At 29.2% G+C, this 15,829-nt stretch overlaps 1 protein-coding gene and 1 long non-coding RNA gene across 4 annotated transcripts; both read left to right on the top strand.

The window, feature by feature from the left end:
- Nucleotides 1-299: 299 nt before the first annotated feature.
- LOC112717051 (transcription factor SRM1) lies at nt 300-5,034 on the top strand. Of its 3 annotated transcripts, none has more exons than XM_025769149.3 (3): nt 300-411; nt 1,916-2,603; nt 4,224-5,034. In XM_025769149.3, exons 2-3 carry the CDS (start codon nt 2,230-2,232, stop codon nt 4,729-4,731), a joined length of 882 nt encoding a protein of 293 aa, XP_025624934.1. In that variant the 5' UTR covers nt 300-411; nt 1,916-2,229; the 3' UTR covers nt 4,732-5,034. The 3 variants fall into 3 exon arrangements, with proteins under 3 accessions (XP_025624934.1, XP_025624933.1, XP_025624932.1); XM_025769148.3 differs by lacking the exon at nt 300-411 and adding an exon at nt 1,221-1,390; XM_025769147.3 differs by lacking the exon at nt 300-411 and having other exon boundaries at nt 1,741-2,603.
- Nucleotides 5,035-6,624: 1,590 nt separating this feature from the next.
- On the top strand, nt 6,625-7,861 carry LOC112718383 (uncharacterized). The gene is made up of 2 exons (XR_011867071.1): nt 6,625-6,820; nt 7,481-7,861. It is a non-coding gene; the product is annotated as an uncharacterized lncRNA (long non-coding RNA).
- The last annotated feature ends 7,968 nt before the right edge of the window (nt 7,862-15,829 follow it).

Raw genomic sequence — 15,829 nt, forward strand, 5'->3', positions numbered from 1 at the left:
AAAAATGTTATACGATTATTCAATTAGATTCGTATATTTAACAATATTTTAAAATTTTGTAATTATTAAATTCATAAAACAAAAAATAAACTTTCATTTTGGATCATTGTAGATAATATACATGCATGTGAGTTAATGGTCTCAGAAAATTCCAATAAGTCAAAGTAATTTTTGTAACGACTATATTATTTATACATTAAAATTAATTATTAAAATTAATTACTTGAAAAATGCAAGCTTAATATTTAAGTTTGAATGATAATAGCCACAAATTAAAAGAGAAGAGAGATATGTCAGAGTTAAAAAAAAAAAAAAAAAACAGCATGTATGTATATATAGGCACACATTTTGACTCCTCTGTGAATTCACAACTTCACATTGAAGATAGAAGGTGCAGAACATAGATTAAAGGTAATCACTTCATTATTTTTCTCCTAATCTCAGGAATATTTACACTTACACACATCCTTCACAAGAACTTGAATCATACTTTTGCTGTAGATTAGTCTCAGTATCATTTTCTCCTTGCTTTTCAATTTGATGGCATGAAATGGTTAAAAAAAATTGTTCTTTTTAGTTCAACTTGTGTTTTGGTTCGTTATTTATTCTTATTCATGCTCAATTTTTTCTTTTTCTTTTTCTTTTTTTTACTCTCTGTCTTGAATGTTATGTCACCTGTCAGATATTAATGTGTGCTGCTACAGATTCCTCAAGTGGGTTGGTTTATGCAACTTGGGTGGGTTATGGCTTCTTTTTTTCAACCCAAGCTGTCCCCATTTGTAGCAAAGCAGTTGTTGGGATGGGACCAAATTGACCCATCATCATCATGCATATCTTTTTTGGGTTTTTAGGATAACCATCAATGTCAATTTTTTTTTTTTTTAATGTTCTTGTGAAATTCCATTTTTGTAATTTCCCATCCACAGTTAGGGTTCTTTTAATAAGCATGAATCTGCTTTACTTTTGTTGTTTTCAATTTAAGTTGAGAAATTCAAATTACCTTCTTTATATGTTAAATTTGAATAGAAGAGAAAAAAAGGAAAAAAATGTTGGTGGGTAAAACTTAAAAAGTTAAAATACTTAGATATTATATATGTATAGTAATTAGTATTTAGTAACACTCAAAATTAGGTTTACTTGATTGTGAAAGTACCAATTTTTATGTTAGGTGAAGTGAAAGACAGCTTTTTTATGATGGTTGGTTAATGTGTCAGAAGCTTGACAAATATGTGACTTTTTGCCATTGTTATGTTGTAAAGTAGTGATTTTTCTGCTGATTAGAATGAGCTTTGATGGTTTCATTTTCATAAACCTACTCAATGGAATTGAATGGAATCCACAGTTGGGGGTAGTTCAGTGAACTCATCTTGTTTCTTACCTTGAGGTTCTGGTGGGTTTTCTACACTGGATTCTGGATTTCACTGAAATGTGATTTACCAATTTCCAATATTAGGAAAAAACAAAAACTTTGAATCTGGGGTATAGAAAAGCTTGGAACTTTGGTGGGTTATGATTAGTGTTTGTCAAATACATAACAAAATTGAATGCTGAATGTGTTAACTGTTAAGTGCATTTGCTGTTAAAACTGTTCTTATCAGGGTAGGGCTATGGTAAAATGGGGTTTTTTTTGTCTTTTACTTTCATCAATGAATGAGATAGCGATTTGAATTCTCTTGTAATATATATCCATTATGGTCTTATATGTCATATTTATTTATTCATTTATTTTTATATTTTCTGAAAGGTCTCTTTCCAACATTGGAAATTCCATGCCCTAATTACCATTCCATTGACTGGCCTTCACATTAAATTCTCAAAATTTTCATGTTAATTCATCTATGATTTTTCTTAAATGCTTTGTCAGATATTTTCTCATGTTCTAACTGAACTTTATTGCCTTTTCATTCATCTATAGGTCAGAATTTCATGAGTTTTCAGTGCCTTTATGAATTCTGAAGAAAATCATCATCTAAACATCACATACCTCAGAGATTTTGTGAGATTTCATTGGTATTGAACCTTATTCACTGTGTCCAACACCTATGCTCCCAAAATTCAGCACAGCAGCAAAGTTAATACTTGCTGTTATCACCATAGAAATCTTGTAGATCCATAGTTTTCATAGAACAAACCATATAGTTTGTGGTGTATTAGGGTTTAACCTAGATTTAGAGCAGTTGATAGAAACATTTCATCTTTCCTTGAAATAAAAGCTCTATAGTTAGATAGATGACTGGTGATGAAGTTGATAGTAGCTCTGAGTGGAGCTGGGAGCAGGATAAAGCATTTGAGGAAGCCTTGGTAACGCATCCAGACGATGCTCTGGATCGATGGGAGAAAATTGCGGCCGATGTACCGGGGAAAACGGTAGAAGAAATTAAGCAGCATTATGAGCTCTTGGTTGAAGATGTTAATCTGATTGAATCTGGTTGCGTGACTCTACCGTCTTATAATTCTTCTTTGGAAGGCTCAGCAAATCATGCAAGTGACGAAGGAGGTGGCAAGAAGGGGAAGCATGATAGCGAGTCTAATCATGGAACTAAAGCTTCAAGATCGGATCAGGAAAGGCGAAAGGGTATTGCTTGGACAGAAGATGAACACAGGTAAGTTTATCATTGCTACATTACAATTACATGCTACTATATATGCTACTCTTAATTTGCTATAATTTTGTTTCAAGACTATAGAATTTAGAGATTTGATTTTAGTTTTGTAGTATCTGATTCTTGACTCTGTTTTTATTCACTGGCCTCTGCACACTCAAGATCTTGATATATTCGCGCGCGCCCACGCACATACTCTCTCTTCATAAATTCTTGTGTCAAACTCTATATATCTGTACTGACTAGTGATTAATAACTATGTTCCGAGGTTCATTAAGTGAACCGGCATGGCTTCTGGTACTGTCTCATAAGGTTATGACAATGCACTATCGATTTAGATGAGGATTAAATGGTAAAGACGAGGTTTAGAGGGGGTGAATCTAAAATTTTAACTGAGTTCTGCATTTCTGGTTGTTCCATCAGAACAAGCAGTGGATTATTAATGGTTAGTGCAGTAATTTCATGAGATGTGGTAATGTGGTAAATAGAGTAACATTTTATCTTGGTTCATGAAGATGAAGGATCCATGATATCTCGATTTTACATATGCAGTTCTCTCAGTTCAACTAAGCTATTATTTTACTTGATATTGTTCATACTGAATGAGATAAATCACTCCCTCTCATTACATCAATTTACTATCAATATTTCAGCTTACCCTAAAGTTGTGTTTAAATATATCCTGTTCTGTTCTGTATTTTCGGCATCTTTTGGTGATTGCAAGCTGCTATGTTTAGGTTCTTTTACTCTTTCCCGCTCGCATGCATCTTCAGCCTCTGTTTTCACCCTGTTTCTCCGTTGTGGTTCGAAGTTCGGTCTCAGGACAGCATTTTGTTTTGTCTTAGGTCAATCCAAGTTTTGCTCTCCTGCTCGATCATTGGTCAATCCAAGTAATTGATCCTATTAAACTTAGTTTTGGCTGGTTTTTGTTTGATTTCCTCCCACTTTGAATGTTCTAAGATCTCCTTCAAGTAAAGGGATGGTGTTGTTCAATTATGATATCCTATTGTTAAGGACACTATAATGTTGTTTGGTTCATATAGTCGATCCCTTCTAGTGTGACAAAGCTTTGTTGTCGTCGTCGTCTTGTTATTGTTGAGGTTGAATTTTTAACATGCTTAAGCTTTGCTAAATTCTAATCTCATATCACCTAATCACTTCTTAGAAATTTCTTTTGTCCTGTAACTGTCTTGACTCCATTCTTGTCATTCAGTTCCTTTAAATCCCCATGCTTGTTGCAGTTTTCATTTTTCTATAAACCACCAAACTGTGAATTTTGATTTTGTTGTTGCCTCTGCATTCCAAATTCCTCAAATGGTAAATTATATTACTAAATCCAGAGCCTTCATTTCTAAAGCTGATAAGTTTTAGATGAAAAAAGAAGTTGCCCCACTCACACGACACGAACTCCTTCCGTCGGTAAATTGCCATCTGAATCATGATGTAAGTCTCAAGTCTCCATAGTCAGTTTCCCTATGAATAATGAAAATGCCAGTGACATTCTCTGTGCTTATGTTTTAATAAATCCAATGTGTTGATATAAATTGTATTAGTGAGGATTAGCATTTTCATTTCATTTTCTTATTATAGGCTCTCTTTGTTCTAAAATTGGTTGAACAGGTTGTTTCTTCTTGGCTTGGATAAGTACGGAAAAGGCGACTGGCGAAGCATATCGAGAAACTTTGTCGTGACAAGAACGCCGACGCAAGTAGCAAGCCATGCTCAAAAATACTTCATCCGTTTGAACTCCATGAACAAAGATAGAAGGCGATCGAGCATACACGATATCACCAGTGTTAACAATGGTGAAGTTTCAGCACCTCAAGGACCAATTACAGGTCAAACAAATGGTCCTCCACCAAATTCCGCCATCAAATCACTGAAACAACCACCTCCTCCGGCTTCAGCCGGTGTTCCGGGAGTAGGACTATACTCTGCTCCTACCATTGGACAACCTATAGGACCCTTAGTATCAGCTGTTGGCACGCCGGTGAATCTTCCGCCCCCTGCACACATTGCATACGGTATTCGAGCCCCAGTTCCCGGCGGCGCCGTTGTTCCCGGTGCACCGGTGAACATGGTTCCCATGACATATCAGATGCCAGGCACATCTGCTTCTCACAGGTGAAAAAATTAGTTTAGATGTGTAATGTACAAAAAATTCTTGAAAAAAAAAAGACACCAGACTTAGTTGGATTCTGCGTTTACTCTTTCAGTTTCAAATGAACTGTCGCTTTCGTCATTTTAATACATTAAAAAATCAATGTTATTCATTGATATTTTCAATGTAGTAATAAGTTGAAAGCGACAGATATTTTGAAATTGACAGAGTAATATAATTCTTTTCCTAGAGAATTTCTTACATGGAATGGCACAGTAAATCAATAATTTTCAAATAAGTTATGAAATATTTGAGGGCCTTGAGCATAAATGGTATGGTAATTCTATTAAATTGTAAATTATTGTTTTTAGTAGATAATTTATTAATCTCGTCATCTTTCCAAATCTAAATAATTAAATTTATGGTATTTTGTTTTAATAATTGTGTTTTTGAATATTTACAAAAAACTTAAACTATGAATATTAGATGAGAATCTATTAAAGGCAAGGAATACTTGCATAGTGCATGTTAGATTATGTATATATGTGCGTTAGAATTTGAGATATTTAAGTTAGATTGTTAAAAAAAATTATTAAAAACACTAAAAAAGAGAAAATGAAAAATAAATTAACCAGACTAAACGAAATAAGTTACTTGAGTTAAATTTGCTGAATGTCTTGTGCGTTTGATTTGTATTTTTATTTTCTGTTTTTATTTTTAGTATTTTTTATTTTTTGAATTTTACAAAAAAAATCAAAAGATAAAAATATAAAATAAAAAAGGCAAACCAAACTTATTTTAAAGAGCTTAATTTTGTATTAACAACTTCTATTTAAAGTTATTAAGCGGACAATTTAATAAATTTTGTCTATTTCGAGTTCTTAATTTTATACGCATGAATTAATTATTGAATTCTGTATCCAGCACTTTGAACTTGCTTTTACTACATGTGTCACATGTATAATCTTTGCACTAAATTCATGTACATGACCAAACAGAACACTCTCTACTAATTATTCTTACTTTTTACAATGTGATATCATGCATTGACTAATAACATTAATAGCTAGGCAAAATGCCAAGAATATTAACATAGTGATCATCTTGGAATGCATCTTATGTACTCCTTCTAAGATAGGGCTAATTAAATTCAACTAAAGAAATTGATCGGTTTGTCATCTATATATATAAAAAATTTTAATCTCAATATACTATTAGTATTAAATAATTTTATACGTGCCTCCAATTATAAATAATTTTATACGTGTCACCAATTATATAATTATATAATATGAGAAGATAAATAAGTTTTTAATTTTTTAATTCAAAAACACAAATTTTTTATTAATTTAAATACAAAAACGTCTCTATTTTTCTAAAATTTGAGATATTTAAGTTTTTCTGTTCAAAATATATAAGAATAAATTAGTCTGATAGACTTAAATGTCTAACATTTTAAAAACTCAAAAAACACTTTTGTATTTTTAATTAGTCAAAAATTTATTTGTTTGAGATAAAAAATTAAAAAATTATTTATCATTTACTTATATAATGTCATATTAGTAAAAGTAATTACTTTTTCAATCCCACTCCATTATCAACAATATTTTTGTCAACTTCTACCAACTCTTGTTTATGAATGTGTTTAATGGAAGTGTCCTATGGATGTGTCTAATTCTAATGAAAGTGTATTTATATATGTATTTTTTTGGATGTGTCTCCTTATACATGTATTTAAAATATAACAATTAATTATTGTTAACAATAAGTTGGCAAATAATATATTAGTACCCTATCATTTTTCTTACTTTTTATATTAATCGTGTGAATAATTATTCACAAAAACAAATATAATTGGATAACTCTTGCAAACGTTTTAGAATTTATTATTCTTTATATATTTCCTATAAATAGAGAAGAATTGCCTACTCCTTTTCATAAATTAAAAATACTAGAATATCTATAAAGCTTTTCTTTTGGTCTATGTTTGAGTTCAGAAAAGTAATGGGTTCTAAGGTCTTTGTTGTTCTATTTCTATTCGTGGCTATTGTCTTTCTGATCTCTTATGAGGTTTCATCCAAACAAGACACAGACGAAAAATTGGACACGAACAACGGTAATATATATAATTATATTCAATATATAATATGTTAATTATCAGCTACATCATTACATGATATCACTGCGTAGATTCATGTTGCTTTATCAGGTATTTCTTGAAAAATCTTAGTTATCTAGTTTAATCAATATTTAGGTTACTTGATATCACTACGTAGATTCATGTTGATTTATCAGGTATTTCTTGAAAAATCTTAATTATCTAGTTTAATCAATACTTAGGTTACTTGAGTTGAACTACGAAAAAAATTTGATCAATTTTTATTACCTTTTTATTAATAGTTAAGATCCTTCAATAAAAAAAGATGTACTCAATTGTATATTTTCAGCTAATATTATTTTTTTCCTATACTTTTTATAATTTTCTTTTTTTTTCATTCTTTACAATAAGTCAATAAGAATTCAAACTCCTTAACATTTATTTATATACTATTTTACTAGCTGATTGTTAATTAAAAAGTTTTTTCTTAACAAAATTATTAAATTATAAAAGAAAAATATAAAAAAGAATATAATTACCAAAATAAATTTCATTAATTACATCTTTTGAGATATATGTACGTACTCTAATATGAGAATTAATCATTTTTTTGTGTGAATGAGAATTAATCATTTAATCAACATGATTATTTATTTGTTTGGTTTTAATTTGAATTAGGTAAGAATGAAGCAAATGGGAAAGAAGAAACTGAGCTTCCGCTTCTTCCTCCAAGTTATTGTCGCCATGGTTGCTGTCATTGGGTTTATCGTGGGGAATTGCGGCGGTATTGCATCAAGTGCTGCAAAAAAATCCATCATATTCATGATCATGATGCTCAACAACAGTTCTTTGACCCTAATGTTATTAATGATGACTCGGAACCATATAACTAATAGTTAACTTAACCCTGATATGATATCACTACTAGTCAGGAATAATAAAACTCAGCTTCATGAAGAATAATGTAACAAAGTATAATAAGGATATGTATAATAAAAGTGCAATTCTCTCATTGTACTTATTGCTAAACGAATAATAAAATATATTATTTCTTGTCTATTATTTGGAACATTTACATAAATGATTAATCAGACAAAATAAAACGTGCCTCCAATAATAACCTAGTTGAAATGAAAATGTTACTTGTAAAATTAATAACAAGCTATTTGAAATGAAGTTAAAGTTTCATGTAAAACTTAGATGTATGTGTATGTATTCATTGCATGATTTTGAGAATTAGATGCAACTAGTCGATTGGATTCAATTAATAAAAAATTATTTGACAATTAACTGGTTGAAAACAAAAAATTAGTTAATCAATTTAATTGGTATCATTTTTTAACGGTTAATAGATTTAAAATAATAAATTATAAAAAAGTTTTTAAATTATATATTTTATTATTTTCGATTCAATCCAGATTTGATAAAAAAATATGGAATAAATTAAAAAGAATAAAAAAAGAGATACACCAAAAATACAATATGTAAAATTTACAAAATAAATAAATAATTAGCTAATAAATTAATTATTATTTAAATAAATTAAAAAATTAAATTTTATAATTTAAAAATATAAAAATAATTAAAATACAAATTTTTAACATTATTTTAAATATTTTAGTCTAAAATTGGGCCAACAGACCAAACCGATTATACCGAATCCGTATTGGACCCAAGGCCAACATATAAAAGCCTTGCAATAGCCTATTCTCCCTATTTCTACCTTGGAATCACGTTGAAGAAGGGAGAATTGGAGGATAGAACCCTAACCTCTTCAAAAAAATTCAATTCCACGTCACTTTCAATTCGGAGCTCCGATTGATGAGCTATTTGCGGCCACGCATTCGTCTTGAAATCATCTTCAATTCTATCTAAATAAAGTGGTAAGAAACTTTGTTATTCATGTCCAGTTCTCCTTTCTACTGAATTCGTAAATCTTGGTTATGGGTATTGAAGGTTTTGATTTTTTGATGATTTAGGTTCGATCTAGTGGCGAGTAATTGTTGAGTTTTATCCCAATCATCAATGGGTAAGGTAAGAAAACTCTAAACTCTTGTAGTTTGCCCAATTTTATGAACCCTAGTGTTAATTGTGGTGACTTGTATGGATTATATTGAATTTAAGTGGAATTGGATATTGAATCGGTGAATTAGAGCACTTGGAATCAAGTTTTGGTGGCCGAGACTCGTTGAATTTAATTTGGAAGTCAGAAAGCTTGCAAAGAGGGGTTTCGTGGTGTATTAAGCTTGGGAGAAATCGGCTAGGGTATGGTTTTGGTTTCTCGTAGTTAATATTTAACGTCACGTGAAAACTTAGACTAGTTGACTGTAGAATAAGTTGAATTATGTGATTTGTTCATGTTCTGTGGATATAGAAAATGATTGTGGAAGTCTGCATTGTGATTGGAGATTGGGAGTAGATATGACATATATATTTGATATGGAGTGTTAATGATTAGTGTTGGATTTAGTGAGATTGTATGAATGAATTTGTTGAATAAATTATGTGGTCTTAAGTGTTGGCATGTTGTGAAATAATTTGGAAAGTATGTGAATATGGTTTGAGATATGAGGTGCTGTTTTGGATTGTGATATGATGGACTTTGAAATGAAAATTTTGGAAAAACTTGTGGTTTGTTGTTTTTGGGTAAAAGTTAAACTTTTGAGTTTAAAATCTATTCACTAGTTTTTCAAACCTTTTTAACAATTGTTTAGAGTCTGATAAAGATTTTTTAAGTTTTAGAACCAAGGTGGACATATTGAATAAGTTAAGAAGATTGGAGAAGTGAATGTATAATTGATGAGGCATTGAGGTGATGATTGATACATGATATATGATTGAGATTGTTATTGACATTGATGAGTTATGACTGAATTGTTCATGTGACACACACACACACAATTTTTGAGCTTGAGGTTTTTTTCATAGATATTATTGAGCTTGGGGATATGCGCACAGAGGGTCTGTCCACTAGTCCACTAGTTAGCTATCAGGACATGTCGGGTTGGCTATATTACTGACACACACACACACACATATAATTTTTGAGCTTGAGGTTTTTTCCATAGATATTATTGAGCTTGGGGATATGCGCACAGAGGGTCTGTCCACTAGTCCACTAGTTAGCTACCAGGACATGTCGGGTTGGCTATATAACTGACAGATGAGACTCATCAGCCATAAGATAGACATACATCATTTGTATTTGTATGTTTTGCTTGAGTGTGTATTGTTTTGGTATGCTTAACTGATTAACTCTGCTCATCTGCTATTTATTCTACTTGTTGTAATTGTGCCTCTATCTGTTTTTTTTTTTGAATTGTTTGTGTATGCTTTGAAAAACCCTCTTTTGGCGGAAGAGTGATGATGGTTATTCCACCGGTGATTCGGAGGTTTGGAGGAGACGGAGGGTGCAAAGTTAGACTAGGGCTAGAACCCCTTAGTTAGATTACTGACATTATTGATTTAGAATAAATTTTAAGTTTAATCTGAGTGTTGTAGTTCTATGATTACCTCTGACTTTTCTGAGATCTTATATATTAATTATGTGGGCACCTTTACCATGCTGACAATCTCCGGTTTTCATTCCATACATATTTCTGCTGTTTTTCAAATGCAGGTCGAGAGGCACCTTGTTGAGCGTTTGGAGACCTTCCTTGCAAGCGAAGAGTTATATATTGTTATAGCTATGTATATGTGTATATAGATTCTCCACATGTATATTTTGTATTTTGTCCTCTTAGAGTATGCTTTTTGAGAAATAAGTGTTTTATTTACGTTTTAGGATAACTTTGAGTTATGTATATATATATATATATATATATATATATATATATATATATATATATATATATATATATATATATATATATATATATATATATATATATATATAGTGTTGCGATTTCTGTTTTCGATTTTGTTTACCTTTTTCTTCAAGGCTCCTCATTATGGTTTTCTTTCAACTATACGTCTTTTCTTTTAGAGGTCGTAATACCTCGTCACCTCTACTTTACGACTTAAGCATAAGGCTTTGTGTGGTAGGGTGGTACATTATGGTATTAGAGCAGTTCATTCCTATAGATCCTGAGGGATGGACTGACTATATTTCTAGGCATATTCTGGGTGTGTGTATATGCTAATTAGGATATCTAACTGATATATGTGGCATATTTGTTCAAAAGCATGTATGGGACTTCGAAAAATTAGACTTGACATATTGAGACTGATTTCACCTTGATATTACTTGTTTGGGGTAAACAAGAACCAAATGATGACTCGTGGACGCGGTCAAGGCAGAGGCCGAAATAGTAATGCAAAACAAACAATTGCGAATAATCCTGTGAACTTTATGAACGCCTTGGAGAACATGGCAGATGCTAGGCAGGCAATGGCTGAGGTCCTTGGTTAGTAAGTTGATAACGGAAACGGGGTAACGGCAAAAATGGGCCAATGACGTTAGCTACCTTTTTGAAGATAAATCCACCGATCTTTAGAGGAATCACGAATCCGACGGGAGCTGATAATTGGTTTCAGGCGATGGAACAAGCCTTGCAAACGCAACAAGTGTCGGAGGAGTAGTGTATTGAGTTCGCCACTTACCTATTGATGGATGAAGCTCAGTATTGATCGCGAACAACTAGATGCCTTCTACAATAAGATAATGCTGCTATACCTTGGAATGCATTTCAATCCGAGTTTTATAAGAAATATTTTTCTAATTCAGTTAGGATAGCGAAGGAGATTCAGTTGTTACAGGTAAAGCAGGTTCAATGTCAATGGTGGAATACACCAGTTGATTTGAGGAATTGTGCTGATTCTCTAGGATTTAATAAATTAGCTTAAAAGTTGGCCAAATCTTTTTATATACGACTCTAAAATTAACTCTATTTATTAAGTCAAATCCTATTTAAATTACAAATCCCAAGAGATATCATAACTAATTTAAATCAAATCTTATTAGATTGGATAAGCTTTAATTTAAACTTAAAACTCCTAAAATTACTACTAAGCAAATCAAAACAAAATAAAATCTTTGACAAGTTTTAACAACAAAACAAACTAAAATAAAAGACTATACAATTTCGAAATTAATTATAGATTTATGCCTTCTAATGAACTTAAAAAATATTATTAGACTTCTTGCTGTCCTTATTTAGCTTAATGGGTCTTGTGAGGGTCACTATTTCAGCATTGCTATTTTTGAGATAAATTTTTGATTTCCTTAACATTTAAAATCGACGTAGTGTAATTTTTCTAGTATTTAAATTTTTGAACATTATATTATTATCATTTTATACTTTATCTCTAAAATAACAAAATTATCCTTCTATACACGTATTAAGATTGATGTTTATGGCCAGCAGTTTAATGACCATGACATTATAGTTCCAATGCAATTTTTGTACTTAATTTTATTAATAATATGAATCATAATGAATTATTAGAGTTCACAAAAATTTATTCTAGTATGAGTCATATTCTTGAAAATGCTATGATTATTCACGAAATTAATGATTATTATTCATGTTCTAAGTATAGCATTCGTTTAGGCTTTTGATGAAAAACAACTATTATTTAGAATATTTTTATAATTTTAGTGATGCATGAAAAATATTAAATGTTAAAGTAATGATTGGAGTACATTTTATTTAATTATTTAAGCAATTTATACTTCAAATTACATATATAACTTTGAATAATAAAATTTTATATATAACTCAGGAATAAAAAACAGAACTCAAATGACAAATTGCCAAAAACATAGTATTACGCATCAGATTATATATAGTTCAGTAATAAAAAAGACATCAAAGGGCAAACTGCAAAAAGTGTAGTATCAGATGATGTATAGTTCAAAAATGAGAAATAGAATAAAAAAGTAAATAATAAAAAATATAGTATCAGATAGTAATATAGTATTAGATAATATAAGGATCGTACTACAATGCAACCTATATACTCCTACGTAAGATAAGGCTAAATTCATATAAACTAAAGAAATTGAATCATCTGTCTTATTTATTATATATATTTCTTAATTTTTTTATATATTACCTATAAATACAGAAGTAGTTAGGCCACTCTCTCCTTTCTTTTATTGTACTCCATCTATAAGTTTTTTGTGGGTTTATATGTGAGTTAAGAAAAATAATGAATTTTAGAATTTTGTTTGTTATAATTCTGTTTATGCCTATTTTCATTTTCATCTCTTCTGAAGTTTCACTGGATCAAGACATGAAGGACAAATTAGACAGTACAGTAATATATATAATTTCATTCAATATATAATATGTTAACTATTGGTCCGTTAATTTTCACTAATATACAAAGAAATTCTTAATTTATACCTAGCTTAATATATCAAATTTTTAGTTTTCTTGAATTATTAAATTATGAAATTTTTTATAAAATTTTATTTCAAACAAAATTTCCTTTTAATTTCTAATAGTTCAGATCATTAATTAAAAATTACACTGATAATGATCATAGTAAACATAATTTCAGTATATTATTTATGATTTATTTTTTTGGCTTTTAGGCGATGAGTTGCGCCTAGATCAGTTGGTAATTAACTGTATCTAATAAATAATTTTCAGATTTTTATTTTGAAAAATTTTTAAAAAACAAGAAGAGCTCACTTTCTTCCTCTCTTAATCTTTATTTATGTAATTTACCGTTCAAATTATATGTATAATTTTTAATTTAAATTTTTTTTATATAACTCAGAAATAAAAGACAAAATTAAAGGATGAAAAATATAGTATCAGAATATAGTATCAAATTATATCCATCTCAAAGATGAAAAATAGAATCAAAGAACAAACGACCAAAAATATAGTATCAGATAGTATCAAATTATTGTATATTAAATATATTCATCAGTATATTATTTATGATTTATTTGTTTGTTTTTTAGGCGATGAGTCGCGCCTGAAACAATTGCTACTGAGTACTCATTGTCGCTATGATTGCTGTGGTTGGATATCTTATTTCAGTCATAGGTATTGTGTTAAATGCTGCAGAAGCCTTCATCATCATTAGATTCAAGATCATGATGATCAATAACTCTTTTGTCCTGATCTTGATGACAATGGACCTTATAACTAATTAATAACATTAAGTTTTATAAATGCTACAAGTGTCGCTGGGTTATGTTATTTATTAATAATTATATATGAAATAGGAACAATAAAACTCAGCTTCAAGCCTTCAATGCATGCAGAATAATATAATAATATATTATTACAGAAGAATAGTATTTTAGAGGTGAAATTCTCTCATTGTACTTATTATTACTAAATAAATAATATAATAATATATTTAATTTATTGTCTATTATGTTTTGCTGTATAAAACAAATGAGTTTGCAAATACTACTATTTGAGTACATCTCATCCATCATTCATATTATGTCAAATTCAAATTGAATGGGATACTAAATTCAAATTGGTGTATCTATATATATTTATATTTACTAAGAGCAAAGATCTTTGTTATTACTTATTACTCAACATTTGACTTACATGGATGCAATTCTAAGACATCTCTGCATTTAATTGGGACAACTCTAAGAAGAGTAAAAAAAATGAAGAAAAAAGATAGCAATTGTTAAAGATTGAAATCTCAACCATCCTTAGGTAGCTAAATAATTTGGATTAATCAAATAGTTAACTTATTTGTTAGATTAAATAAATATTGAGAATTCGAATGTCATTTTATTTATATTGTAATTTATTAGATATTGACTAACAATAAATTATTAAATAAAACTTTAATTTATAACTGATTATATCAAATTAAATAATATTATTGTGAAAAAAAAAAACACCATAACTAGTGGAGACTCACCAAAAAATTATGTATAATATCTAGAATCTATTATATATGTAGGGATAGAATGTAGGATCTAAATCCTCAATTGTATCTAAAATGGAAAGAAGAGGAGATGAGTCATACAATCAAATAAGAATAGGATATCATAATCTAACTTTTAGATATTTCATTCCATTAACTTACAAAATAATTCATATTTTGAGCATAGTTTTTTTGTTTGGTTTCTCACAGTATCCCCCAACCCGATAGGTCAAGGACTAATCTGCCGCGGTACTGAACTCCATTTAACGATAGGAGAGTATAATGAGTAATGACATCATAATAATGCACAATTATGTTATATATAATTGTGGTTTATTTTGTTTTGGTTGCTTTAGATTTGATTAAAGTTTGATTTAGTAAAATTTTTACTTTTCGAAAACAATTTATCAAAAATCCGTTAGTTATAACTTATAATAACTATGTCAGGTATATATTAAAAACTAATTATTAAATTAGTTATTAATATATATGTTAAAATACGAAATATTTATTAGAAATGAATTAAATAATATATATATTTATATATAAATCATAGTAGATAATTTGCTAACTGATTAAGTGATTATTGATATACATGATGGCATTTTTGTTAAAATTTAAGGAAAACTTTATGTAATAATTGAAAGAAAATTGAATTGATTCGAATCTATTATTGTAAATAAAAAAGATTAGTAAAATTTGTATCCAGAAATTTGAAAATCATTAGACAACATTAAGTCATTAACAGATGTTATGAAAAAAAGAAGTGAAAGTAGTTAATATTTATTTTATAAAAAGCAACCGCTGCAAATGGTTATAACTAAATGATACATTTTCTAAGAAAAAGGACCAATAAATTCACTCTCGTAACATAGGCTACTTTAATTTCACTTTAGTAGTGCTTCTAAAGTTTTTTTTTTTCACTTTTGTTATTCGTTTTTACTATTATTAACTTTTTACGTTTTATTTTCTAAGGAATTAAAACTAAAGCATATTTGATTATAAAAAATAAAAGTAAATTTTAATCAATCTGTTGAAAATAACAATCACATTAAACTTTTTTAATTTAATACAGATAGATATTTTGATGATAATATTTTTATATAAAAATAACATTATGAACAGTTAAATAATTTAATATATTTAATTATTAAATTATTTAATAATTTA

The sequence above is a fragment of the Arachis hypogaea genome, chromosome 10, assembly GCF_003086295.3.
Source record: "Arachis hypogaea cultivar Tifrunner chromosome 10, arahy.Tifrunner.gnm2.J5K5, whole genome shotgun sequence".
In the NCBI taxonomy this organism is placed as follows: domain Eukaryota; kingdom Viridiplantae; phylum Streptophyta; class Magnoliopsida; order Fabales; family Fabaceae; genus Arachis; species Arachis hypogaea.